Below are 26,812 nucleotides of genomic sequence, written 5' to 3'. Positions count from 1 at the left end.
AATAAAACTCAAGTTTATGCATACATTTTTATCATATTCAAAGGTGGTGTTTTATGGCAGAAAAGTCTTTGTTATACATGTCACAACACAGGGGCCCAAACAAATTGGGTGTCTACAAAACAAAGACCTAAAACCTGTGACCCAAAAGCAACGACCCCAAAAGAAACGACCCCCAAAATATTGCAGTTATTATTTAGCCTACCTTTTTCCCCAAAATGGTTACACAGCGTAGAAGTTTCATGTGGAATCAGTGATCCTTATGAGATATTTAGCTTGTTATTTATTTTTTTTTATTGGGAAATAGGGAAAAGCTTAACTTGTGTTTCCAGATGGTCGTTCCTTAAAACGCAGAAACCCGGAAAGTAAACATTTTCGGGTGTTTCTTAAAAAATCTTTGCCCGCTAACTTACGGGAAATCGCTTCATGTTCTACTTGTGTCGAGTTGTAGAAAGTTTTCATCACAGAGAAAACCATTCCACTGCCCGGTAAAAAGTGGGCCAATCAAGGCTGGAGTTCCTTCCAACCAATCAGGTTTCACCTCTGTCAAATGATTTGACATTTGGCTGTCACAGTGCTCCTGAAGAAATATAAACAGCTTTGCGAAATTATTAGAAGTTTTTCTACAAAATTAGACTTTATTTATTTGTTCTTTGTCTTTCTTTCGGAAAAATGCCGATGCCATAGCAATGTCTGGGGTGCAAGTTGTCTACAGACATCGATAAAACTAGGATTAATAAATATTCAGCCAATCTATACATAAACTTTGGCAATTATAATTTACTTGTCGGGGACCCGTATAGGCACGCTACGCTAAAACTTTGGTATGATAAAACACTCTTCCTCGCCGGGGAGTTCATAATTTTTTTTTTTTTTTTTTTTTTTTTTTGCGTTTCTTTATATTACCTGTAATTACCGGGTCTGTTAGGTTACCGGGAGAGTTTTCGGGATAATTTCGGGATAATCGGGCAAAGAAGCGTGTCTGAAAAATTAGTGCAACTACAATTTTCAACGGGACAAATAACAACGACGACTAAAAATTGTTTGTTCATTGGTGCGCGCGAATGAGAATATAATATATTTCTTACATGAAAGCACAAAAAAATTGCTGAACTACCTCATTAGTATCTCTAGAATCCATATGAAACTTTCGCGCTGTGTAGCCATTTGGGAAACAAGGTAGACTAAATAATAACTGCAATTTTTTGGGGGTCGTAGCTTTAGAGGTGGTAGCTTTTGGGGTCACAGGTTTTAGGTATTAGGTTTTAGGTCTTCGTTTTGTAGACACCCCAAACAGTCCCTCAGGTATCCCAGTCAACCGCGCTCTGCGCGCAGGGTCTAGTTATCCACAAGTTATCCATAAAGTTATCCAAGGGTTCGATTTGTGTCCGCTCGAGTTAACGAGGGATAGATTGGCTACCTGTGGTAGATTGCCCAGCGCCCGCGAACAGTACACAAAATGGCGGCCTGACCAGCTAACGATTTGATAAAATTTTGTTACCATTCTTCACAAATTCAAGATTTATTCATGGCACAAAATGAAGAAAATAAGTTACTACATCCCATAGACTAGTAAAAACCTAGATGACAATTCCCAGCAAGCTGAGCTCATGATGGCATCAGATCTCGCTGTTGATTTGGTACTTCGAGCTTTGATGAGCTCTTGTGAGTTTCGTCTTTCTGAGCCTAAAGACTGGGAAGTTATTTCCAAACTTGTCCCTGGAGCTACACCTGAACAGGTTTGTGGTGTTATTTTGACCTAACGGTCCTTTTTTATGCCAGCGATCGTTGAAAAATTTGAGATTTTTAATGTTAGTAGGATAACTGCCATGAATATTTATTCTTCTACTATTGATTAATAAATCAATAGTATATCTCAGTAAATCTGCTGTAGCCCCACAACTGTGCCATGTTTATGACAAGAACAGAAATTATACATTGACAATCACCGCCATAAAAACAGTCTTTATCGTGGGTTTCATTTATATAAGCTTACTAAGGGTTTGTTTGAAATAGCGACCTTGTCAATAAATTACTTACACACTGCCTGATGATGACTATTGTTTGATGTGAAAATATGGAGAAAATATACACAGATCCCTCGCCATAATATGGATGATAATAAATAAATAGATTTAGGACAGCTTATCACCCATAGCAGGAATGTTGAATTAGGATACCAAAGGTGACATAACATGGTCAAGTCGAATGCATAGGTACCTCAGACTAAAACAGCTTAGATTGTTTTTTTTTATTTTATTTTTTTAATGGAGGGAGAAAAGCTGGGAAAGACCTTGGAGCAAAGGAGAACTGACAAACTCAACTCATGTAGGAACCAGGAATTGAACCTGGAACCCAGTGATGAAAGGCACAATGGCACTACAGAGTGATGCTCTGCCAATTGTGCCACCAATGCCCCTCTTTTTAGTAAGAACGTGTGGTTTTGTCTTTGCTTGAAAACATAAAATATTCATTTTGATACTTCAGTGCTCTAAACGATGGAGGGAACTCCAAATAACCTTGTCTATTCCTGGAATTCGTGGACCGAGTATGATGCTTTCATCCGGTAAACAGAACTTGTCCAAACTTCTAAAGTCAACAATATACCATGATGCGAAAGAAACCATAAATGCCAGGGAAACTGCAGCCTGTGGCAATAAAACAGAGGAACCAAATGCTGAACAAAGATTACTTGGTGGCCATGAACATTTGTTTGACAATAAAGGTACAGTATTGTGATTTATTAGGGTCAACTCTAACATTTTGGTTTTATTATAATTTAACTTTTGTCTTAGCTTAAGATATGATGGATGCTTGTAGTATGCTTTAAACAATGTAAAATGTGCAGTGTTAGAGTTCCACAAAAGATAATTTTACTGAAACCCCCCAGGGAGAAATGTCCTTCAGAATGCATCAGGAGAAGTGGAGGGGGCTGGACTTGAATATTCCTGCTCTCTCAAAAATGCAAAATTCCCTCATGTGGGTGAGGTATGAATCCTTTCTGAAATCACTCAATGCAGAATTGGTGCATACTTTGGGTAATGATACTGTACCTCCAAGCATCTAAAACTCTTTTGCTGGCAATTAATGGTATTCCATCCTTCTTATGTTATTTTTAAATTGATTCTTTTTCATTCCATATAATTTGTCTTGGATGTTGTTTTTTTTTTCTCTTCCATTTAATTCATTTTGGATGTCGGCATTAGATGAAAGGTAAGGACAAACATAAACAACCATACAGTATAGTATATACATAAACAATTATACAGTATATTATATACATAAACAATCATGCAGTATTAGTGTGCTTGTTTGCTGTTTTTTGTTACACTGCATCATATTATTGGGAATGCACATTTTGAAAAAAAATAATCATAAGCAAGTTGTCATGAATTTGAAACATAATGCACAGATTTTTGCGGATTGTTTTGTCTATAATTTTTGCAAAAATAGAAATAGATTGTTCCAGTTTTTAGGAATTTTAAGGAATAGACTTGTCATTCTTGGCAAAATAACCATGTCATACCTTGTTTATTTAGATTGTCCACTAGTCTAATAATTGGAATGTCAAAATGCAGGTATTTGTAAGTCAAAACTCAGACTTTAAAAAAAAACTTTTAATCTAGCACTTTTAATGAAATAGAGTTGTCCTAAATTTCTTTACCATTATTTAGCATTTTTATTAACTGAGGATTTTTTTTAACTCAGAAAATTGTTTTTCTAGATCTGAAGGTAACTCACTACAGAACGAGAGAGGCAATCAGGTAATTACAAGATTCTCTATCATTGGTTATTTTAATAAATGTGCCTCCTTGAAGTTAAATAAACACTGAAAGACAAACACATGTACAAACGCAGGACAGTCATTATATTACACTTTCTAAACAATTTCCCCCCTAGGTTGTCTTAGCACTCCTTACTATGTAGTTGGTTATATTAAATACCTTTAATTAGTAAAATATTCAAAATAGTAATAATAATGAATCATTGTAATAACGAATCATAATAACAGTCAAGGGTAGATACAGGGGGTGGGGAGGTGGCTATCCACACCCATTATGATGAATTTTATAGTAAATTTGTTGTTATTTTCTTTCATTTTTTTAGTTTCCTTTAAAGAGTCATACTTCTACATAATGTAACCAAGATTTGATTTTTTTTACTTTTGAATTCTTTGATACAGAGAAACACAAGTAAGCCTCATGCACACTCTGCGAAGGTTCACAACTCTGCATCTGTACATTCAAGCTCACAAGGGTGAGTTTAATTTGGAATTTGGGTAAATAAAGGATGATATTTTTAGTGTCTTTCGCTATATATTCATTGGAGTCAGTTAACACAACTGCACGCTTTGGTTTGCAAATATAGACTGATCTTTAATCAAAGTATTTACAACTTATGGCATACGCCATGACCTTATATGGTATTAGAAATAATCATTATCAATAACGTCATGTAAAGTGTGCTAATACGCTACATCCCTCCCCTTTTAGATAAGAAAACCTAAACAAACCGCAAGAATGACCCCTAGTGGTTGACAAAAAAATCAGCCAACTAGGCTGGTGGCTTCTGCACTCGTACGTTCCGTCTGACTTTAGGTGCTGAAGTTTCGGTCGCCATAGTAACCGCCTCTACTTCACTATCTGGTTCTGCTACTTGTACTTTCTTCTCAAACTGAACATTCCGCCTAACTGTACTTCCATTCTCCTTCGATTGCACTATCATGTCTGGACCATTAAGGTTGATTACCTTGTACTTTTCTGGTCGGAAATTACCTTTTGTCTCATTCAACATTACCACTTTATCTCCTTCCTGAATGTTGCTAATAGCCACCTTCTTGTCTGCATAGTCTTTCATCTTTAGCTTATACTCCATATCTCTTTTTCTTGCCACTTCTGGAATGGCAGCAGCTGAATAATCTAACTGTGGTAGCTTATTCCTCATTTCTCTTCCGAACATCAGAGAAGAGGGATTACACCCAGTACTTGTATGCGGAGTTGACCTGTACACTACTAGGAACTCTACCGTGGCTATTTCAAGTATCTTCTTTATGGTTCTGTTAGTCCTCTCTACGATACCATTTGCCTATGGCCACAACGGAGTAGTTGACACCCACTTGATGCCATTGCTATTAAGGTATGCCTCAAACTCTACCAAAGTAAACTGTGGCCCGTTGTCTGACCTGAGGGCTTCTGGGTAGCCAAATCTCGTAAAAATGGCATCCAGAAAATCTATAACTGCCCCTGTCTTAGTAGATCTGAGCAATGCTGCCTCAAAGTACCTACTGAAGTAATCAATTATCACTATAACGTAACGACCATCTGGAAGTGGGCCTAGCAAGTCTGTACTACAAAACTTCCAGGGTGATGTTGGCATCTCTGTTGTTGCTATGGGAACTGGTCTGTCGTAACTAGACACTAGCTGGCATGACTGACATGATTTACACAGTTTCTCTATGTCCTTATCAATGCCTACCCACCACACTGTGCTTCTTAGACGTTGTTTACACTTGACAATACCCTGGTGTCCCTCATGAGCTAGCCTTAAACTCTATCTTGTAAACTTGGTGGAATAAATATCCTTTTCCCTCTCAAGATTACACCGTCACTCTCACTGAGTTCTGATCTGACTGCTTTGATGCTTGTTGAACATTTCTCCCATCTTCCTGTCCTAATTGCTTCCTTGACTACTTGTACAACCTCACATTCATCTGAACTGGCCTTGATTCCCTGCCATGACATAGCTTCCGGCACTGCCTCCTGAACAATCATAGAAATATACTCCCAAGTATAATCTCTTACAGGAAACTCTACACTGCCTCTGCAGCTCAACCTGGACATCGGGTCGGCAATATTATGAACTATCCTAAACTTATACGGTGCTAATCGTAAACTCCACCTTTCTAATCTAGGTGTCGACTTAGAATTAGCATTCTTAAAGTGGCTTGTGATCCGTGACTAACGTGAACTGTATACCTAGCAGATAATCTGAAATGCTCATACGCCCACACTAAAGCCAAAGCTTCTCTCTCCGTCTGTGAATATCAACTCTCCACATCTGACAAACTACGGTGTCCATAAGCAACTACCTTTTCAGTTCTTCCCTGCTTCTGTATCAAACTGCCCCAAGCCCTACAGGACTAGCATCCGCCACTAAGAGAGTTTCTGCCTGCCTATCAAAATAAGCTAAGTTCTGGCTTGCACTCATTACACGCTTGATAGCCTGAAAACTATCTTCTTGTCTGGGGGTCCACTCAAAGGTCACTGACTTTATAGTAATTTTCCTTAAAGTGGAGGAAAGTGTTGCTAGATCTTGGATATACCTGCCTACATACTGCACTAAGCCTTAGAATCCACGTAGCTCTGTTACATTAGCTGGCGCACAAGCATTGCCTTTGGACTCCACTTTGCCTGAGTCTGCAGCTATCCCTTTGTCTGGGATTACGTGTCCTAAAAACGTAACAGAAGATAAACTAAACTGACACTTCTCCGAATTAAGGGTTAACCCGCTCTGTGATAGTCTTTCCATAACAGTAGTTAGTCTTTTCTTGTGTTCAGCCTGATCTTTACCAAATACCATTATGTCATCTGCCGAGTCTAACACTCCTGGCAATCCAACTAACACCATCTGCACTGTATACTGAAATACCTCTGGTGCACTGCAAATTCCCATACCTAACCTCTTCATGCGAAATAATCCTACATGAGTTAAGAAAGTCGTTACGTCTCGCGATTCCTCTAATTCTAACTGAGAAAATCCGTGCTTAGGGTCTAACTTTGAGAAAACTGTAGCACCGTAAGTGTTTCTGAAGCGAAAGGAAACATAGCCTTTTTGTATCATTTTTTTTAAACCTCAAATATAAAGAAACAACATTTCAAAGCTTTTTCGATCCACATAAACCCATTGGAAAAAAAATATTGCGTGAAGTTGGTGTTTTTGTCCTATCAAGTGCGACATTTTGAAGGGCTTGTGACGTCACACGGTTGCTTGCTCAGCGGGAAGAGAAAAAGCGCGCGAAAGGAAGGCGACAAGCCGGTAGAAGTTTACTTTTGCGGATTCCCGAGGCCACAAAAGCTGCAAAAATTACGGCCTTACAATTGACTTGTCAATATTCCTTCCACCCCTAAAATGAGACGGTGCAAATAGATTTATCTGGTGTGAAAATCGTCGAAGAAATCAGAATTTTGCACCTTTCGAACCTTAGGCAATTTGAACAAGCTGCTACGTCGGAGCCAACGAGTTACGCAAAGTTGACATTCTTGTAGCTAGGCACAGAAAAATCGATAGCGAATCTAAGAGCAATACGGGGTTCGAACTGTGAAAGGGTTTTAGAGAGAAATAAGTCTATCAAGAAGGCAAAGCCGTCGAGTAAATGGCAAGGTATTTGTCTCGTTTTGTTCGGTTTTGATCGCTTACACGTGCGCTCGTTGGAGTCGCGTCATCGTTCTCAAGCCATTTACTTGTTGCTGTTCTTATAATTCGTATTCAATTGAGCTTTATGAATTATCTCTAGTAGAGGGTCTTAACATGACTATCAATTCTAGCTAAAGATATTATGGATAATTTCCTGCATAGTTGGAACCAGACACCTTTTGTGCAAAACTGCCTGGTTAACCTTCCTCAATAACAATAACGATATATTTTATTTTTGTACAACAAGATGAAATTACAATAGAATACTAAATACTTTAATACAAATCGGGTACTGGCTGTCTAGAAATAACTAAAAAGCTAATCTAGCTAGACAGCCAAAATTAAATAACTTACGAGATTCTGTCGTCAGACGAAGCACAAGTATAAAAAAAACAGCAAAAAATAGACAAGCAAACACGAAAAGAAAAGGAAAAGAATGTGTGAATAAACTTAGATAAGAACGGAACATACAGAGCGAAAATTATACATACATGAAAATATACATGGCAAAAACGTCTCAGATCTAGTAAGAGGTTATGAAATTTATTTTTATAGTTTTTTTTAATCGGATAAAGGGTAGCTGCTTAGCTGAGTAGTCGATTTTATTCCATGTTATAACTCCTTGGAAGCAAATATTGAACTTGCCATAGTTTGTACGAACTGATGGAAGACAGTAGGATGAGCTCGAGGCTAGCCTGGTTTCATACGTGTGCCTTGAGCTGATGGGTGTGAGGAAATTATTAAATGGAATAGGTAATAATTGTGAGTAAAATTTGAACATGAATTGAGAGTTGAGATATTATATAATGTCTTGGAATTTAAGGATTCATATTTTTTTAAAAAGGGGAGAGGTATGCTCAGTAAACGAGGGAAAAGTGATAAGACGGATTGCTCTTTTTTGTAGTCTAAATAAAGGCATTGTTGTGGTTTGGTAAGTGTTTCCCCATATTATAGCACCATAGGCCAAAAATGGGTAAACGAGGGCGTAGTTTAATTGAGTAAGAATTGGAGATTTTCTTACAAGTTTGGTTAAGTTGCTCCTTCCAGTTAAGGTGAGAATCTATTATAACTCCAAGATATTTGATACTATCTTTTTGTTTAATTACCTTATTTTGTAACCTTAAGGATATTGATCTATGTAACTTCTTTTGAGTAGGATGAAATATGACAAAATTAGTTTTGTCAATGTTCAGTGAAAGTTTATTTGTACAAAGCCATATATGGACTTTAGTTAATTCAGAATTCACAATACTTTCTACATGTTCGAGTTTTGGGTCAGTAAGATTTGCGTCATCTGCAAACATGAAAATCGAATAGGTTGGAGCAATTATGAAAGTCATTTACATACAGAAGGAAAAGAAGTGGACCAAGTACAGACCTCTGTGGTACACCACAAGTGACAGAAGCTAGCAAGGATGAGGAATTCCTTATGGAAACAAATTGTTTCCTGTTTGACAAGTAAGAAACAAACCAGTCATATGCAATTCCACGAATGCCATATGAGTAAAGTTTAGCTAGTAAAATGTCATGATCAACCGTGTCAAAAGCCTTGCTAAGGTCGAGAAAGATTCCACAGGAGAACTGGCCGTCTTCAATTGCCTTTTGTATTTTGTCAGTTATCAGGATAAGAGCATGCTCAGTTGAATGATTGGCACGGAACCCAAACTGGTTATCATGTAATATGCTGAACTTCGTAAGATATGTCACAAGTCTATTATACATAAGTCCTTCTAGAATTTGGTTAAAAATGGATAAAAGTGATATCGGCCTATAATTTGATAGTGTTTGGTGTGAACCTGACTAATGAATTGGTGTGACACGTGCTATCAAATCAATGCACATCCTAATTTCACCATTCGCCTTAGGAATTACCACAATAGGGCTTACCCATCTCGATGCTACACCTTCCACTGGTTCGATTATGTCTTCCTCTTGTAGTCTTTTCAGAAGATCCGCCACCTTGTCTCGATAACCGAATGGCAATCGCCTTACTGGCTGAGCAACCGGTTCCACCTTATCGTCAATGTGTAACTTAACCTTATTTCCCTTTAGTTTAGCACTATGGAAATTTAGACTTCATTTCCGAACCTAGGCTAGTGTTAGGTTGTTGTTCTTGTTCTGAAACTGAATTTACCTGTAATAATTGTAGCTTTTTTGCAGTATTATGACTAATCAAATTGCTAACTGATGCATTGCCATCAAAAACATAAAATGTTGTGACACATTTCCCGCTACAGATATTAACTTCCGTTTCAAATTCGCCTTTCAGCTTAAGCGCGTCCTCTTGACCAAAAGCATACAATTTCTTTCTGGTTTTCCTAAGCGAAACATTACTATTAATTTCCTCGTAAAGCTTACTTGAAACAATATTCGCCGCTGCCCCGGAATCAATAATAAACGGAAATCTCTTTCCCCTGACCATCGCCTGACACATAGGAGTCTCCCTGAGTTGCCTTATCTCCTCATCTACAGAAAATAAATGGGTCACCCCACTGTCCTCATCTGCTGACTCTTCCGTTATCTGGTGTTGAATTCCACCGCATCATCGTGCACGGCCATGTCTTCTTCCATGCACAGCATGAGATTTCGACTCTCCTCCTCTGCAAAATTTCGTCTTTGCAAAATGTCCTACGACTCCACAGTTGTTGCATTTTTTCCCAATGCTTTACAGACTTTGTCGCTGGATAGGTGCCCTTTTCTTCCACAGCGATAGCACTCTACTTTGGACTTTACGTTCCACTTTGCTGTTCCATTGGGGGGGTGTCGACTTTTCCACTACATGCTAAATCTTCAAACAGCAAAAACGTGTTTGCCAACTGAATCGCCTTGGCCCAAGTTAGGGCGTTCCCCTTCTGCAAAAGTTTTCGCTCTCTGTCCCTGTGGTTTATACCAGATATAAACTGTTCAACGAGGTTCTTGTTTAAAGTCTCGCCGATAAACCCGCAGTGTTGGATTGCATTCCACAATCTTAATTTGAAGGCCGCCACACTCTCCTTTTCTTCCCTCTTTACTGCACGGAATTTCGTCCTCTCAAATTGCGTATTCCGCACGGAACTTTTCCTTTAGGACCTTGGAGTCCACCATTATGGGTACTTCGGGCGACACTAGATCCCTCAGTGTTTCATACTGCCCCCCAGTTAATCCGCAAAGGAGAAGCGCAACCTTGCTTTCCTCTGGAGTCTTCATCAAATCGCAATAACATTCCAACCGCTCCATATAGCTCTCGATGTCATCAACTCCTGTATAAGTTGGGACAGGGACGCCCTGTGCCATCTGCTGGGCCATGATCCCGAATCACTCGACACCAATTTAGTGTCTTTCACTATATATTCATCAGAGTCAGTTAACACAACCGCACGCTTTGGTTTGCAAATATAGACTGATCTTAAATCACAGTATTTACAACTTATGGCATACGCCATGACCTTATATGGTATTACACATAAACATTATCAATTATATCTCTGTTATATGATACTTAAGTAAAGTGTGCTAATACACTAAAGTATTGGTATTTCCAACTGAAGGGTGAGTATAAAGTTGGACAGGTGAAAAAAATAATAGATTTTTATTGCCTCCAACTTTATAAGCAGTTTGGTTCAGGATTCAAATTTTTTTTTAATTAATTTGTTATGATTCTTCTCCCTGTAGGCCAAATATGGTCATCCATGTTTGTGATGAAAGCAAAAACTGTAAGTTTTAAAGTTTTGTAGCATTGAAATTTACAGTTAGAATAATCAGAAAGCGGGCTATACTGGAGTGATTGTCCTAAACAAGAACGCACACTATAAAAGGGACTTGCCTTTGGTAAGCTGTCATTCGTCATTTGACTCCGATGAGTGCACAGTTCCGTAGAGAGAAGCCAGAAAGCTATATGTAATAGAGCTCAAAATTGGCTAAAACACACAATTAAAGTAATAACAGTCTATTTACTTGCCTTTTGTTGTAACAAACTGAAAAATAAGGGAGAACTTAGGTTTTGAGGTGATGAATTTTGCAAGTTTGTTGTTTGTCCGTGCTGCGCTGTGATTTTTCAATGGCAATTTTTGATCTTGTTCTTTGTAGAGAATTGGTTCCAAACACTTTCCTAAATATACCTGATAATCCTTTAACATTCTTTTTGTACTTTAAAGTTGTCGTAGTTTGTCGTATAGCTCTACTTTTTTGCTATGTTTTATTCTGGAATTTTCAAAGCTCTGCACTGAATGAAGTCGACTTGAATGACAACGACTTGCTCAAGAGCTTGCGAAAAAGGGGGCGGAGCGATCCCTTTAATAGCATGCACTTGTGTTTAAAACAATGAACTTGTAAATAAAATGTATAATAGAATATGTATAATAGAATAGTAGCAAAAAGTGTCTGTTCAGTGAGCATGGAAACAATGTAACCCATCTAGCTTGATTGCTGTGAAGTGTCTTCAAGATGAAGTTGATTAGTCTCATAGGTTGTAAGATTTCTCATCATGGCCTGTTTTTTTGAATAATCAATCTATATGCCACACACTTCCCAACTTTTCCTTTTTGTTTTGTTTTGTTTTTCAGTGAAACAGGATTTTACATGTCCAAGGGACTTGCTTATTCGTGAGATGCGATATTTTGCGGAGTACCTATCAGTAGAAGCACAGCGCTGGGAAGAGGTAGACATCTCAGTCCATTGTGATGTTCAGATATTTGATTGGCTGATGAAGTATGTTAAAAAGGGGCTTATGGAAAAAGGCAAAAAAGTAGATGAAAAACCTCCTAAATTAGGTAAGTTTTGTCAGTGGTAACTTTTGATTTGTAAGTTTTATCTTTTAGGCTTATCAATGTGCTTTTCCCCCAGAGCCCAACAATGTGATATCTATACTGATATCGTCTGACTTTCTCAAAATGGATAACTTGGTAAGAAATACATTTTTATTATATGTTTTTAATCAAATGCCAGGGCACAGTGAATTTATATTTTTACATATTTTAAATAATAATCATCTTGATGATTATTTTGGTCTCGGTAATGATGACACCCCCTCCCATTTATTACATCAAAAACATTCAATTACTATTAATATACTTGGTAGTTATGATGTTATAAGTTAGAGCTTGATGTGATGTACTTGTTATGTTCAAGGTGAATGATTGCATCAGCTTCTGTCATGAGAATATGTCTGCCATTGTCAGTACACCTTGTAACATGAATTGCATCAATGACAAGCTTGTAACAAGGTATGTGCAGTACGATAGCTACCCTTATCACCCTCAGCATCACCATCATCACTATCAACATCACCATCAACATCATCATCACCACCATCATCATCATGATCACCATTATTATCATCATTAATATCATCATTTGTTTTTCTCAGAATTTCCGAGCTGTTCAACCACAATGAGCTGGATGAAGTAAAAGATCGCAAAGATAAATTCAAAAGGTACACATCTTTTTGTTTGCTTTGATTAAAAGACATACAGCGACTGAGGATATCTCTATTCTGAGTTTCCGGCAGAGATGTTGTTCTTTAAAATAACCATAGCATTTTTTTTTTGCTTTGTCAGTAAATTGTTTTGTAAGAAGATAGAAGAGCTGTTTGACCCCAATAAGACGACCATCTGTAGTCCCGCTAGTGCCTGCACCATGTATAGGTGAGCTGTTTCACCCCAATTAGACGACCATCTGTAGTCCTGCACCATGTATAGGTGAGCTGTTTGACCCCAATAAGACGACCATCTGTAGTCCTGCTAGTGCCTGCACCATGTATAGGTGAGCTGTTTCACCCCAATAAGACGACCATCTGTAGTCCTGCACCATGTATAGGTGAGCTGTTTCACCCCAATAAGACGACCATCTGTAGTCCTGCACCATGTATAGGTGAGCTGTTTCACCCCAATAAGACGACCATCTGTAGTCCTGCACCATGTATAGGTGAGCTGTTTCACCCCAATAAGACGACCATCTGTAGTCCTGCACCATGTATAGGTGAGCTGTTTCACCCCAATAAGACGACCATCTGTAGTCCTGCACCATGTATAGGTGAGCTGTTTCACCCCAATAAGACGACCATCTGTAGTCCTGCACCATGTATAGGTGAGCTGTTTCACCCCAATAAGACGACCATCTGTAGTGGTCCTGCTTGTGGTTGCACACCGTGTTATTCAGTAGCAACCCAAGAAAACATTGTGTGTTGTGCTCAACCATTCTTTGGCACTTCCTTACGACATAAGATTATCGTCTGTACCATTCTGGGGCGCTTTCGTTCCTGACGACATGAAATTGTCATCTGCACCATTCTGGGGCACTCCCGGCCCTTGTTAAACTGATGCCGTAACGTTCATCCTGATAAGTCATAACTTGCCATTGGATTTGGTTGCCGTTGGTTACTAGGAATCCTTGTTTCAATAGAAGTTGCCCTATTTTTTTAGAAGACAACACTTGCAGAAGATTTTCATTAATTCTCGTTTGAATTCTGGCATACGAAATGTATATGCCAAAAAGTTTATGAATGAACTAGTGTACATTAAAGTGGCAAGGTAAAATAAACGTACGAAAAGCTATCTTGGTCGAATGATGGCGCATATAGAAAATAGACCGAGAACGGCAGATAGCAAAAGAATGATAGTAGAGTTATCAGAAATGTAAGAGTTAGTTTGATGTGGCCGGTAGAAGGTCGTTGGTTTGCCAAGGGCGTTGCAAACCTTAACTTGATCCAAATGGCAAAATAACAAGTAAAAACAATCGCTAGTAAAGTGATTGCAAAAGACATATTTACTATAAACCAATTATTTAAATAGCTGCCAGAATTTGAAAGAATGCTTATAAAAATTGGAAGAATCAACGTTAAGGCAATGTTTCCAAGGAGACGGTGTTTAAATGGCGTCAAAATGGCGTACGCCTTCTCGATGGCAATGGCTGTTAGCGTATAAAAAGAGCTCTCAACCGGAATCTTGTTCGAATCCGAAGAAATACGAAATGGATGAATGTGCCTTATACCCTACTTGTATATTAAAGACAGCGTTTATCATCAGTCTGACTCCAACCATCAGATCAGCCACGGTCAGGTTGACGAGTTAGTAACTCAACTTCTTGATGCGAAATGCCATGCTCAGGAAGACGGCTAGCGCGAGTGAGTTTACAATGATAATGATAACTGATTTCACTGACCATATTACGGCAACAAGAACAGATACTGGATTAGTGCTGTTCTCTATCTTTCTTTCGCTTTTTCTCATTTACCGCAAATGATGTTCTTGATTCCACCAATTGATCTCAATGGATCAGGGGAAATAAATCAACAAAAGATTGAAATTTTTAAAAGAGTTTCCTTTCGCTGACGTTTCGATCGCTAGCTTTTGTTTTCCCTGATCCAAGTCATATCAGTTAAGGCCTTCCCATATACCGGTCAGTCAACCTCTGTCGGCAAGTAAATATAGCAAAGAGAGATATTCGGTTTATATGATAAATAAAAGAGAGATATTACATTTTTAAAATTTAATCAACCAGAAAGGATAAACAATGTTTTTTTTTTTCTACTTGCTCACATTACTTGACCAGCTAATGTTTTTTTTTATGAATGACAGCACTAGAAATATAATTAACCTACAAATGAACCTTCGGTTTGAATGGAAAAGAACAGTATGACTATTATCTTTTTTCAATTTTATTTCCCAAATTGAGATATAAAGTATCTTTATTAATAACTGCGTCAGTAAACAATGATCACTTATGATTCTCATCACTGAAAGCAAATGAATTAGTATGAATTGTTTTCTCTCTGATTTATTAAAAATTCTGCGTGTGGGAATACAAGATTCAACCTTCCACATTTCAGTGTCTTTCGCTGATTAAATGAAAAAAATGCTTTGTCTTTTAGCCTTTATATAGCCTTTATCTAGTTTTAATCTAGCTAGTCCAGGTTTCAGTTACCCATCTTTTGTGACTATTGTATCTAATGCATCTTTATACTTTTCAGATGTTCAGCTTGCCACAGACTGATTACACAGGAATCCCAAGAGAGGCTGAGATGTGCACTAAGCAGGTAGGGTAGTACTGATCATGGGTTTGCAAATGACGAAAGTATTATGGCGACTTGTAAGACGCCCTAATCATGGGTCTTACATGAAGTACTGACTGCAGGTAGAGAATATTTTGCTTTATAATACTGTTCTTGATGCTACTCCCGCTCTCATTGGTTGATTAGCGGGCTGTTCATCTCCGTATGGCCCGCTCAGAAACAAAGAAACCCTTTGCTATTCTATGAAAGTGTGCAGACTATAATCTATATAAAGAGACTTTGTCATTAAGTGAACTAATGGAAATTGATGTAGCCTCGATGTTTTCCATTGTTTTTTACCTGCAAGCTTCTTTGAGCCATAAGTCGATAAAAATGTTATCGTGTCCATATTACATTCTCTCCAAAATCAGTGTTTTGTGGATCATTCGAAAGGGCTCGTCTACCAACGTGAAATGTTGACCTGTTTCACATCCAACACTTATTTGTTGCCTCTAGGATGACGATTGATCACAGAGGGCGGGTGACATTCAGCCATGTCAGGTGAATGAAGTTGAGTTTTAGACAAATATATTTCGATACTCCATGAGGGGGTGGACTCAACTCGCGTATATAACATTAATAGAATAGAATAAAATCCTACCCTGGTTCCAGGGTAATAAAATCCTCACTTCAACGAAAAACAGACCTTGAGCCATAAAAAAATATCCTGGGGAAATGCCATTTCATCTTACAAAAGATTATCTTATATCCAAGTTCTCACTATATCGTATATCTCGTATCCTATCTCATATCGATGTCGTCCTCCATTAAGCGGTCAATATCTTCCCAGACTTCGTGATGTCTTGCTCGGCTAGAACCAGGAGTAGAGAATCGGGAAGCCCTCGTAAGGAATACGTGTAGTGCAGTTTTTTTCTCTTTTCCCTTTGGGCCACGATTGATAAGAAGGATGATATAACGCAAAATGATGATGTTTTTTATTTCCTACTACTCACTACTGCTGCTAAATCCGTATTTGACAATGTGCTTTGGGTGTCCCAGGTTTTGGGGTACGCAGAAGGATTTGTCTGATATATATCCCATGTGCCATATCTTATGTTTTGCATCTTATAAGTATATCTAGCATCTTTTTACATCTTAGAACTCATATATCATGCCCTATGTCCCATATCTTTTGTCTACCCCATATCTTATTTCTTTACATCTTATATTACTAGGGACCCTAATTGGGACGTGAATGAATACATCCAGGGATTAAGGGAAAAGTTTAAGTCTTGGAGAGATGTGTACTGGAGGTAAGCGTGCTACTATCACTGGTAGTTTGGCTGTGCGTGATTCATTTTTATGACTGGATAATTCGGCCTCCTCCCATTTACTGCGTTTCTATTCACAGGTTGTGGGGCTCTGTAAATATTCTGTACTGCTATCGCTGCGGCGAATATTTTCCATGCTGCGAACTGGGTCACTGTCGTTACCATACCTCCAGCGCGGATTTCGGCAGCCACAAGGGTACCATTGTGGGCGTGTACCCGTGCTGTCAACAGAGAGTGCTTCCATTCGACCCGACTGGACAGCTGGCAGTCAGTAGTCTTTGGATCGTGTTTCGCGTAACATGTACTCTTTTTCTACCCCTTCTTATTATTCAAATGTCATTATTCTGATCTCGCACTCTTTATCTACCCCTTCTTGTTATTCAAATGTAGTTATTCTGATGTCGCACTCTTTTTCTACCCCTTCTTGTTATACAAATGTCGTTATTCTGATCTCGCACTCTTTTTCTACCCCTTCTTGTTATTCAAATGTCGTTATTCTGATCTCGCACTGTTTCTACCCCTTCTTGTTATTCAAATGTCGTTATTCTGATGTCGCACTCTTTTTCTACCCCTTCTTGTTATTCAAATGTCGTTATTCTGATGTCGCACTCTTTTTCTACCCCTTCTTGTTATTCAAATGTCGTTATTCTGATCTCGCACTCTGTTTCTACCCCTTCTTGTTATTCAAATGTCGTTATTCTGATGTCGCACTCTGTTTCTACCCCTTCTTGTTATTCAAATGTCGTTATTCTGATGTCGCACTCTTTTTCTACCCCTTCTTGTTATTCAAATGTCGTTATTCTGATCTCGCACTCTTTATCTACCCCTTCTTGTTATACAAATGTCGTTATTCTGATCTCGCACTCTGTTTCTACCCCTTCTTGTTATTCAAATGTCATTATTCTGATGTCGCACTCTTTTTCTACCCCTTCTTGTTATTCAAATGTCGTTATTCTGATCTCGCACTCTGTTTCTACCTCTTCTTGTTATTCAAATGTCGTTATTCTGATCTCGCACTCTGTTCATACCGCTTTCTTGTTATTCTAATGTTGTCATTCTGATGTCGCACTTTGTTTCTACCCCTTCTTGTTATTCAAATGTCGTTATTCTGATCTCGCACTCTGTTTCTACCTCTTCTTGTTATTCAAATGTCGTTATTCTGATCTCGCACTCTGTTCATACCGCTTTCATGTTATTCTAATGTTGTCATTCTGATGTCGCACTTTGTTTCTACTCCTTCTTGTTATTCAAATGTCGACATTCTGATGTCGCACTCTGTTAATACCCCTTACTTGTTATCCTAATGTAGTTATTCTGATGTCGCACTCTGTTAATACCTCTTTCTTGTTATCCTAATGTAGTTATTCTGATGTCGCACTCTGTTAATGCCCCTTACTTGTTATCCTAATGTAGTCATCCTGATGTCGCACTCTGTTAATACCCCTTACTTGTTATCCTAATGTAGTTATTCTGATGTCGCACTCTGTTAATACCCCTTTCTTGTTATCGTAATGTAGTCATCCTGATGTCGAACTCTGTTAATACCCCTTTCTTGTTATCCTAATGTAGTTATTCTGATGTCGCACTCTGTTAATGCCCCTTACTTGTTATCCTAATGTAGTCATCCTGATGTCGCACTCTGTTAATACCCCTTTCTTGTTATCCTAATGTAGTTATTCTGATGTCGCACTCTGTTAATACCTCTTTCTTGTTATCCTAATGTAGTTATTCTGATGTCGCACTCTGTTAATGCCCCTTACTTGTTATCCTAATGTAGTCATCCTGATGTCGCACTCTGTTAATACCCCTTACTTGTTATCCTAATGTAGTTATTCTGATGTCGCACTCTGTTAATACCCCTTTCTTGTTATCCTAATGTAGTCATCCTGATGTCGCACTCTGTTAATACCCCTTTCTTGTTATCCTAATGTAGTTATTCTGATGTCGCACTCTGTTAATACCCCTTTCTTGTTATCCTAATGTAGTTATTCTGATGTCGCACTCTGTTAATACCCCTTACTTGTTATCCTAATGTAGTTATTCTGATGTCGCACTCTGTTAATACCCCTTACTTGTTATCCTAATGTAGTTATCCTGATGTCGCACTCTGTTAATACCCCTTACTTGTTATCCTAATGTAGTCATCCTGATGTCGCACTCTGTTAATACCCCTTTACTTGTTATCCTAATGTAGTTATTCTGATGTCGCACTCTGTTAATACCCCTTACTTGTTATCCTGATGTAGTTATTCTGATGTCGCACTCTGTTAATACCCCTTACTTGTTATCCTAATGTAGTCATCCTGATGTCGCACTCTGTTAATACCCCTTACTTGTTATCCTGATGTAGTTATTCTGATGTCGCACTCTGTTAATACCCCTTACTTGTTATCCTGATGTAGTTATTCTGATGTCGCACTCTGTTAATACCCCTTACTTGTTAGCCTAATGTAGTTATTCTGATGTCGCACTCTGTTAATACCCCTTACTTGTTATCCTAATATAGTCATTTTGATGTCGCACTCTGTTAATATCCCTTACTTGTTACCCTAATGTAGTTATTCTGATGTCGCACTCTGTTAATACCCCTTACTTGTTACCCTAATGTAGTTATTCTGATGTAGCACTCTGTTAATACCCCTTACTTGTTATCCTAATGTAGTTATTCTGATGTCGCACTCTGTTAATACCCCTTACTTGTTATCCTAATGTAGTTATTCTAATGTCGCACTCTGTTAATACCCTTTCTTGTTATCCTAATGTAGTCATCCTGATGTCACACTCTGTTAATACCCCTTACTTGTTATCCTAATGTAGTTATTCTGATGTCGCACTCTGTTAATACCCCTTACTTGTTATCCTAATGTAGTCATCCTGATGTCGCACTCTGTTAATACCCCTTACTTGTTATCCTAATGTAGTTATTCTGATGTCGCACTCTGTTAATACCCCTTACGTCATTTTGATGACGTTTTCCAGGGGTGTAGTCACCGCGATCACCGGGTCAGCAGAAACACGCCTTCTCCAGCCACAGCGAACCCATCTACAGAGGCAGCGAACGAGGAGATCAAGGAGAACATCCAAACAAATGGTGAACTGACCCACTTGTTCCCACGTGTAACAAACAAATGGTGAACTGTCGGACTTGTTTCCACGTGTGATCGCACAAATGATGAACTGTCAGACTTGTTTCCACGTGTAATGCGAACAAATGGTGAACTGTCAGACTTGTTTTCACGTGTGATCGAACAAATGGTGAACTGTCAGACTTGTTTCCACGTGTAATACGAATAAATGGTGAACTGACCCCTTTGTTTCCACGTGTAACAAACAAATGGTGAACTGTCGGACTTGTTTCCACGTGTAATACGAATAAATGGTGAACTGACCCCTTTGTTTCCACGTGTAACAAACAAATGGTGAACTGTCGGACTTGTTTCCACGTGTAATGCGAACAAATGGTGAACTGTCATACTTTTTTTCACGTGTGATCGAACAAATGTCGAACTGTCGGACTTGTTTCCACGTGTAACAAACAAATGGTGAACTGTCGGACTTGTTTCCACGTGTAATGCGAACAAATGGTGAACTGTCAGACTTGTTTTCACGTGTGATCGAACAAATGGTGAACTGTCGGACTTGTTTCCACGTGTAATGCGAACAAATGGTGAACTGTCAGACTTGTTTTCACGTGTGATCGGACAAATGGTGAACTGTCAGACTTGTTTCCACGTGTAATACGAACAAATGGTAAATTGTTAGACTTGTTTTCACGTGTAATCGAACAAATGGTGAACTGTCAGACTTGTTTCCACGTGTAATACGAACAAATGGTGAACTGTCAGACTTGTTTTTACGTGTAATACGAACAAATGGTGAACTGTCAGACTTGTTTCCACGTGTAATACGAACAAATGGTGAACTGTCAGACTTGTTTCCACGTGTAATACGAACAAATGGTGAACTGTCAGACTTGTTTTCTCGTGTAATCGAACAAATGGTGAACTGTCAGACTTGTTTCCACGTGTAATACGAACAAATGGTGAACTATCAGACTTGTTTCCACGTGTAATACGAACAAATGGTGAACTGTCAGACTTGTTTCCACGTGTAATACGAACAAATGGTGAACTGTCAGACTTGTTTCCACGTGTAATACGAACAAATGGTGAACTGTAAGACTTGTTTCCAGGTGTGATCAAACAAATGGTGAACTGTCAGACTTGTTTCCACGTGTAATACGAACAAATGGTGAACTGTCAGACTTGTTTTCACGTGTGATCGAACAAATGGTGAACTGTCAGACTTGTTTCCACGTGTAATACGAACAAATGGTGAACTGTCAGACTTTTTTTTCACGTGTAATATGAACAAATGGTGAACTGTCTGAATTGTTTCCACGTGTAATACGAACAAATGGTGAAACGTCAGACTTTTTTTCACGTGTAATATGAACAAATGGTGAACTGTCAGGCTTGTTTCCACGTGTAATCGAACAAATGGTGAACTGTCAGACTTGTTTCCACGTGTAACAAACAAATGGTGAACTGTCAGACTTTTTTTCACGTGTAATACGAACAAATGGTGAACTGTCAGACTTGTTTCCACGTGTAATACGAACAAATGGTGAACTGTCAGACTTGTTTTTACGTGTAATACGAACAAATGGTGAACTGTCAGACTTGTTTCCACGTGTAATACGAACAAATGGTGAACTGTCAGACTTGTTTCCACGTGTAATACGAACAAATGGTGAACTGTCAGACTTGTTTTCTCGTGTAATCGAACAAATGGTGAACTGTCAGACTTGTTTCCACGTGTAATACGAACAAATGGTGAACTATCAGACTTGTTTCCACGTGTAATACGAACAAATGGTGAACTGTCAGACTTGTTTCCACGTGTAATACGAACAAATGGTGAACTGTCAGACTTGTTTCCACGTGTAATACGAACAAATGGTGAACTGTAAGACTTGTTTCCAGGTGTGATCAAACAAATGGTGAACTGTCAGACTTGTTTCCACGTGTAATACGAACAAATGGTGAACTGTCAGACTTGTTTTCACGTGTGATCGAACAAATGGTGAACTGTCAGACTTGTTTCCACGTGTAATACGAACAAATGGTGAACTGTCAGACTTTTTTTTCACGTGTAATATGAACAAATGGTGAACTGTCTGAATTGTTTCCACGTGTAATACGAACAAATGGTGAAACGTCAGACTTTTTTTCACGTGTAATATGAACAAATGGTGAACTGTCAGGCTTGTTTCCACGTGTAATCGAACAAATGGTGAACTGTCAGACTTGTTTCCACGTGTAACAAACAAATGGTGAACTGTCAGACTTGTTTTCACGTGTGATCGAACAAATGGTGAACTGATAGACTTGTTTCCACGTGTAACAAACAAATGGTGAACTGTCGGACTTGTTTCCACGTGTAATACGAACAAATGGTGAACTGTCAGACTTGTTTCCACGTGTAACAAACAAATGTTGAACTGTCAGACTTTTTTTCACGTGTAATACGAACAAATGGTGAACTGTCAGACTTGTTTCCACGTGTAACAAACAAATGTTGAACTGTCAGACTTTTTTTCACGTGTAATACGAACAAATGGTGAACTGTCAGACTTGTTTCCACGTGTAACAAACAAATGTTGAACTGTCAGACTTTTTTTCACGTGTAATACGAACAAATGGTGAACTGTCAGACTTGTTTCCACGTGTAACAAACAAATGTTGAACTGTCAGACTTTTTTTCACGTGTAATACGAACAAATGGTGAAACGTCAGACTTGTTTTCACGTGTGATCGAACAAATGGTGAACTGATAGACTGTACTTGTTTAACATTACAGACAGACAATATTGAGTTAAGTGACGATCCTTCTAAATAATTAATTTATGATGAAATACCAATGTTAATTATAATTTTAGAGGGTTCCAAAATAGCAGAAGCCGGTAAAGCAGAGCAGCCACCCACCGTGCAGCCACAAGGTGCAGAGGAAAATCAAGCGGTTGTTAACAACCCTGTGGTGGTGGACGACCTACACAACCACCGCAGCTTAGTGGTCGTGCCTTTTCAGCGGCTTCACAGTGCAAGGTATCGCGGGCCCAAATGATGGCATACTTACGGTCATACTTGGGTCTCCCACACCAACCTCGTTCCCAGGGTCTTCTGGGTGATTTCCAATATGGCGTCTTTGTTTTCTTAAGCCCGGGGACGAGGTTGGTGTGGAGACCCAGCGTTCCCCAATGGATCCGTGTGATTTTATTCACTTATAAAAACGTAAAATGGAACGTTTAATTTTACTAGTAATTATTGTTTATACTATTTTTTGATTTGCAGGTTATCAGAAATTAACGTTTTTGGAGTAGAAGAGACTGCACACTCTAACCAACCTCGTTCGACCGACCTCGAGGTATTGATACCACCCTCACATTTCCCCCACCCCCCTCCCCAAGTCGTAGCCAGATACGATTACTTTTTTAAATTTCAATCGTTCCCTCTTAGCCAGGGGACTTAGGGGGGGACTCCTTATTCAACAGATGCTAAACGAGTTTAGATGTTATTATGAGAATTTGATGAGCACTCCTCAATGATACACTCCTACAAACTTAATCCCTTAAACCAGGTTTTCAAACACCTACCTTCTCGCCTATAACACATGGCAAAAGTGGTCGATGAACTCTCCATATTGGCCTTTCTTGCCCATCTGTTAGCTACAGTCCTTGTTTAGGCCGTTACTTACGTAAATGCTAAGATTCTTTAAGAAGAACTTCATTCCCTCTATTTTAGCGGGCTTAGTGAACCTTGGTATAAAAGGGTTTTCATTGCCAGGTTGTGAGCAGTGTGGAAAAAATCCTCGGCACTACTGACTCAAGGCAACAAGCGAGCGACGCACAATCGGTAAGAAAAATTAAGCCATTACTTGGTCTAGTAGTCCTGGATATTAATACGAAATCCTCTTTTTCCTAAAGTTTTTAACGTCTTTTCCGAAATTCTAACACAAAAAATAAGAGAAGGCTAATCACGCCGCTATTTTATGCTCCCAAACAATGCACATATCAACACATCCATTTCCATCTAATTCAAGCAAGTATTTTAGATCATGTTAATATCGTCAATAAAGTATCAGGCTTCATTCGTGGATAGTTATAAATTTCTAAAAGATTAGTGTTTTTACAAATGTAAACAATAACAAAGGAGTGGTTTGATATACATTATTTATTTCTTGACCTTAGCAAAATGCGAAAATATCGTGATATTAGTTATGACTAATGAGACGATTTAAAAATGAGATTGTGGGATGATGGGAAATAGTGAGTAAAAAGCCATCTTCTATGAACTGTCCCACAATTCTTTCGATTATCAGACCATCTCCGCAATTAGGCGCGCCCGCAGTCGAGCCGTACAGCAGCGCGCTCGCAAGATGCGACTGCCTTCCCGAGAGGATACCGAACACGATACGGGCGAAGACGAGGACCAGCCGGAGTCTACCGACACAGAGCCTGAAATTAAAGGTGATGAAACACCCTGTTTGCTACGTTGTGTTGTCCTTGACTTTTATCAGACTTACGGTGTCTTCCAACTGTGTGAAAGCTAATTTTATTATTAAGCTTACCGAGAAGGTATATAATTATAACTTTTTTATAACGTGCGAAATGTAATAATATAATATGACAGTTCTACGCATTTTTTAAAGCCAAAACATTTAACATGTGGCAATGATAAGGTTAAAATTAGTTAGGGCTATTAGGCCTCGTGACTTCTCTTTTGTGACGTCCTCCTTTGGTTTCCCGCTCGTTGGTCAGCTTTAATAACGTTCGCCATTACGAATCCGAACGAGTAGAGCTGACGGAGAGAAGCAAAGGCACGTCTAGTTTATTTCTTGTGAAATCAAGTCTCTTGTGTCAACGTTTGATTGTGCGTTTCGCTGTCTCTTGGTTAAATCAAATTTTTTGTGTGAATCTTCGGTTGTGTGTTCCGCAAACGAGGGTTTTTTGTGTCAACGTTGGATTAAATGTTTTGCTGTTCCAGGTCCTCCCAAGCCACGCCCTCCAAGAAAAGTGACGTCAGCATCTCGCCGGGAGTATGTACCCTCTTTTTGCTGTCTGTGTCGTTTCGATGCGCAAAATTCCCGTGCAAACAGCGTCTGTGCGTTGTGCACTCCCGCATAACAGATCCACCTTAGAGTGAGACGGCATCTGTCGTGTGTCTCTGTTTGATGTTCTCTCTTTGAACCGACCCTGTCTTAGTTTAGCACGTTGCCAATGTTTTCCTCTGCCTGTGCTATGAGTGATTTTACATACCTACCTTGCAGCCTTAGCTTTCGCACGCTGTCATATTTTGTACTGTCGTGTATGTTCTGTCTTATTTTGTACTGTCATGTATGTTCTGTAAATATGTGCTCCCTCAAATTCGTGCGGGTGATCGGCGCTCTCACATACCAAATCTGCCTTATAATTTTAGCATATTTTATTCTTTTATCTGCGCTCACTAATATCAAATCTGCCTTATAGTTTCAGCACCTTTAAAAGCTATAAATGGGACCCGCAGCGCTCGTCTCGCTGGAACCAAGACGCACAAAGAGAAGAGGGTATGTGATGGTATAGAGGGTGTGTGATTGAAAAGATAGCCAGTCACTCGCTAATATGATTCCTTATATTGAGCTATGTAATATAATGTCTTTTATACAACGAGGGTAGCAATTTAACAATACATATGAATAAATGAATAAATATATTTATTTATTTATCAGTTTTCTAACAAATGGGCCACTATCCACTTGATGTAGGTTTAATTTATAGAGTTTGACTGAGTGATTTATTATCGTGACACTGAAAATTGTTCGTTTCGTACATTTTTTCTGTTATATAAAGATTCTTCTGTAGTATTTATTGTGCAGTACTTGTTGCCAATATTCTAATGTCCTTTATATTTCACAGACCAAAAGCGCATGAGTGAGCTGGTGACGTATCTTACACGACAAAGACAACACCAGGCACCGCAACAAGAGAAGGACAAGCAGAAAATGAAAGAGGTGAGATATTGAGATAATACGGCGCCAGCAGCACGAGGAGGTAACACTCAATTCGTGTTATTGTGGGCATCTCTTGCGGTGGGGGGGGGGGGGGGGGGGGCGTAAGTTAACTGTAGAAGCCTCGGTAAGGGGGTGAGGGGCATTCAAGACTGTCCGAATAAAACATTTCAAATGTACAGACCTTCGGCATCACGTTTATGCTGCGGTTTATTTTGTCTTCTCTAGTTTGCAGGAGGGCTTTATTCAAAGCTGGAGTTCCAGTTTCGAGCTGCACAAACACAAGTCAACAATAAACCTCCTATTGGCAGCTCCTTGTCTTTTACAGGGTGAGAAAGAAGTGATCAACGGTATCACCAACACCATCATTATCACCACCGCCACAACCACCACCACCTCGACCACCATCAGCACCATCACCGTTACCATCACCACCACCACCACCATCATTATTATCGTCATCACCATCATCATTATCAACATCAACATCATCATCAACAACACCAACACCATCAATCACCGCTAACACCATTTCCAATTTATCATCATTTTCATCATCATGGCCGCTTAGAAGAGGCACCACTGGACTACGTAAACCTCAACTGGACTGAGGTGTATTTTTATCCTCTCAATACGCGGCTTGCACTAAGAAATCACGTGACTTTTTGTGTGGCAAACTCGCGCGCGCCGGCTTTTGGCGGCAAAATGATAACAACAACAAACGCAACTTATTCAGTGCCTACGAATTAAAACATTTCTTTCTTGTCAGAGAGCTTATTTTCATTGAAAGACGGGCGCAGCTATTTTTTAGACTTCTTTGTGCAAGTCGCCTATTATGTTTAAATATCTCAAGTTTAGCGTTTTACCCAGCACTTCTGTACTTTCGTGCGTAATTATTATTTTTCTTGTTTCCAGACAACGGGGGCGTAAACAAATCGTCAAGTAATCATATCCTCCTCTAGATGACACGCTTTACATTTCCCTCAATTGTAATTTTGTAATATAAATGTTGTAATATTGTAAATGCAAGTATGGGAATATATAAAATACACCAAAAGAA

The 26,812-nt window shown here is 39.0% G+C and overlaps 1 protein-coding gene across 6 annotated transcripts; it reads left to right on the top strand.

The window, feature by feature from the left end:
* Positions 1–1,422: 1,422 nt before the first annotated feature.
* On the top strand, positions 1,423–26,812 carry LOC5511576 (SANT and BTB domain regulator of class switch recombination). 6 transcript variants are annotated; one of them, XM_048726455.1, is made up of 26 exons: positions 1,423–1,736; positions 2,485–2,722; positions 3,204–3,210; positions 3,537–3,575; positions 3,722–3,761; positions 4,181–4,254; positions 11,062–11,102; positions 11,952–12,158; positions 12,232–12,290; positions 12,517–12,611; positions 12,755–12,820; positions 12,945–13,031; positions 15,356–15,421; positions 15,893–15,937; positions 16,612–16,689; positions 16,788–16,974; positions 19,687–19,798; positions 22,649–22,814; positions 23,061–23,133; positions 23,553–23,621; positions 24,088–24,235; positions 24,753–24,804; positions 25,235–25,311; positions 25,661–25,755; positions 25,981–26,081; positions 26,668–26,812. In XM_048726455.1, exons 1-26 carry the CDS (start codon positions 1,608–1,610, stop codon positions 26,696–26,698), a joined length of 2,382 nt encoding a protein of 793 aa, XP_048582412.1. In that variant the 5' UTR covers positions 1,423–1,607; the 3' UTR covers positions 26,699–26,812. The 6 variants fall into 6 exon arrangements, with proteins under 6 accessions (XP_048582412.1, XP_048582413.1, XP_048582414.1 ...); XM_048726456.1 differs by lacking the exon at positions 3,537–3,575; XM_048726457.1 differs by lacking the exons at positions 3,204–3,210; positions 3,537–3,575; positions 11,062–11,102.

The sequence above is a fragment of the Nematostella vectensis genome, chromosome 4, assembly GCF_932526225.1.
Source record: "Nematostella vectensis chromosome 4, jaNemVect1.1, whole genome shotgun sequence".
Classification (NCBI taxonomy): domain Eukaryota; kingdom Metazoa; phylum Cnidaria; class Anthozoa; order Actiniaria; family Edwardsiidae; genus Nematostella; species Nematostella vectensis.
The sequence above is the reverse complement of the archived record's forward strand: the minus strand, read 5'-3'. Positions and strand labels throughout refer to the sequence as shown.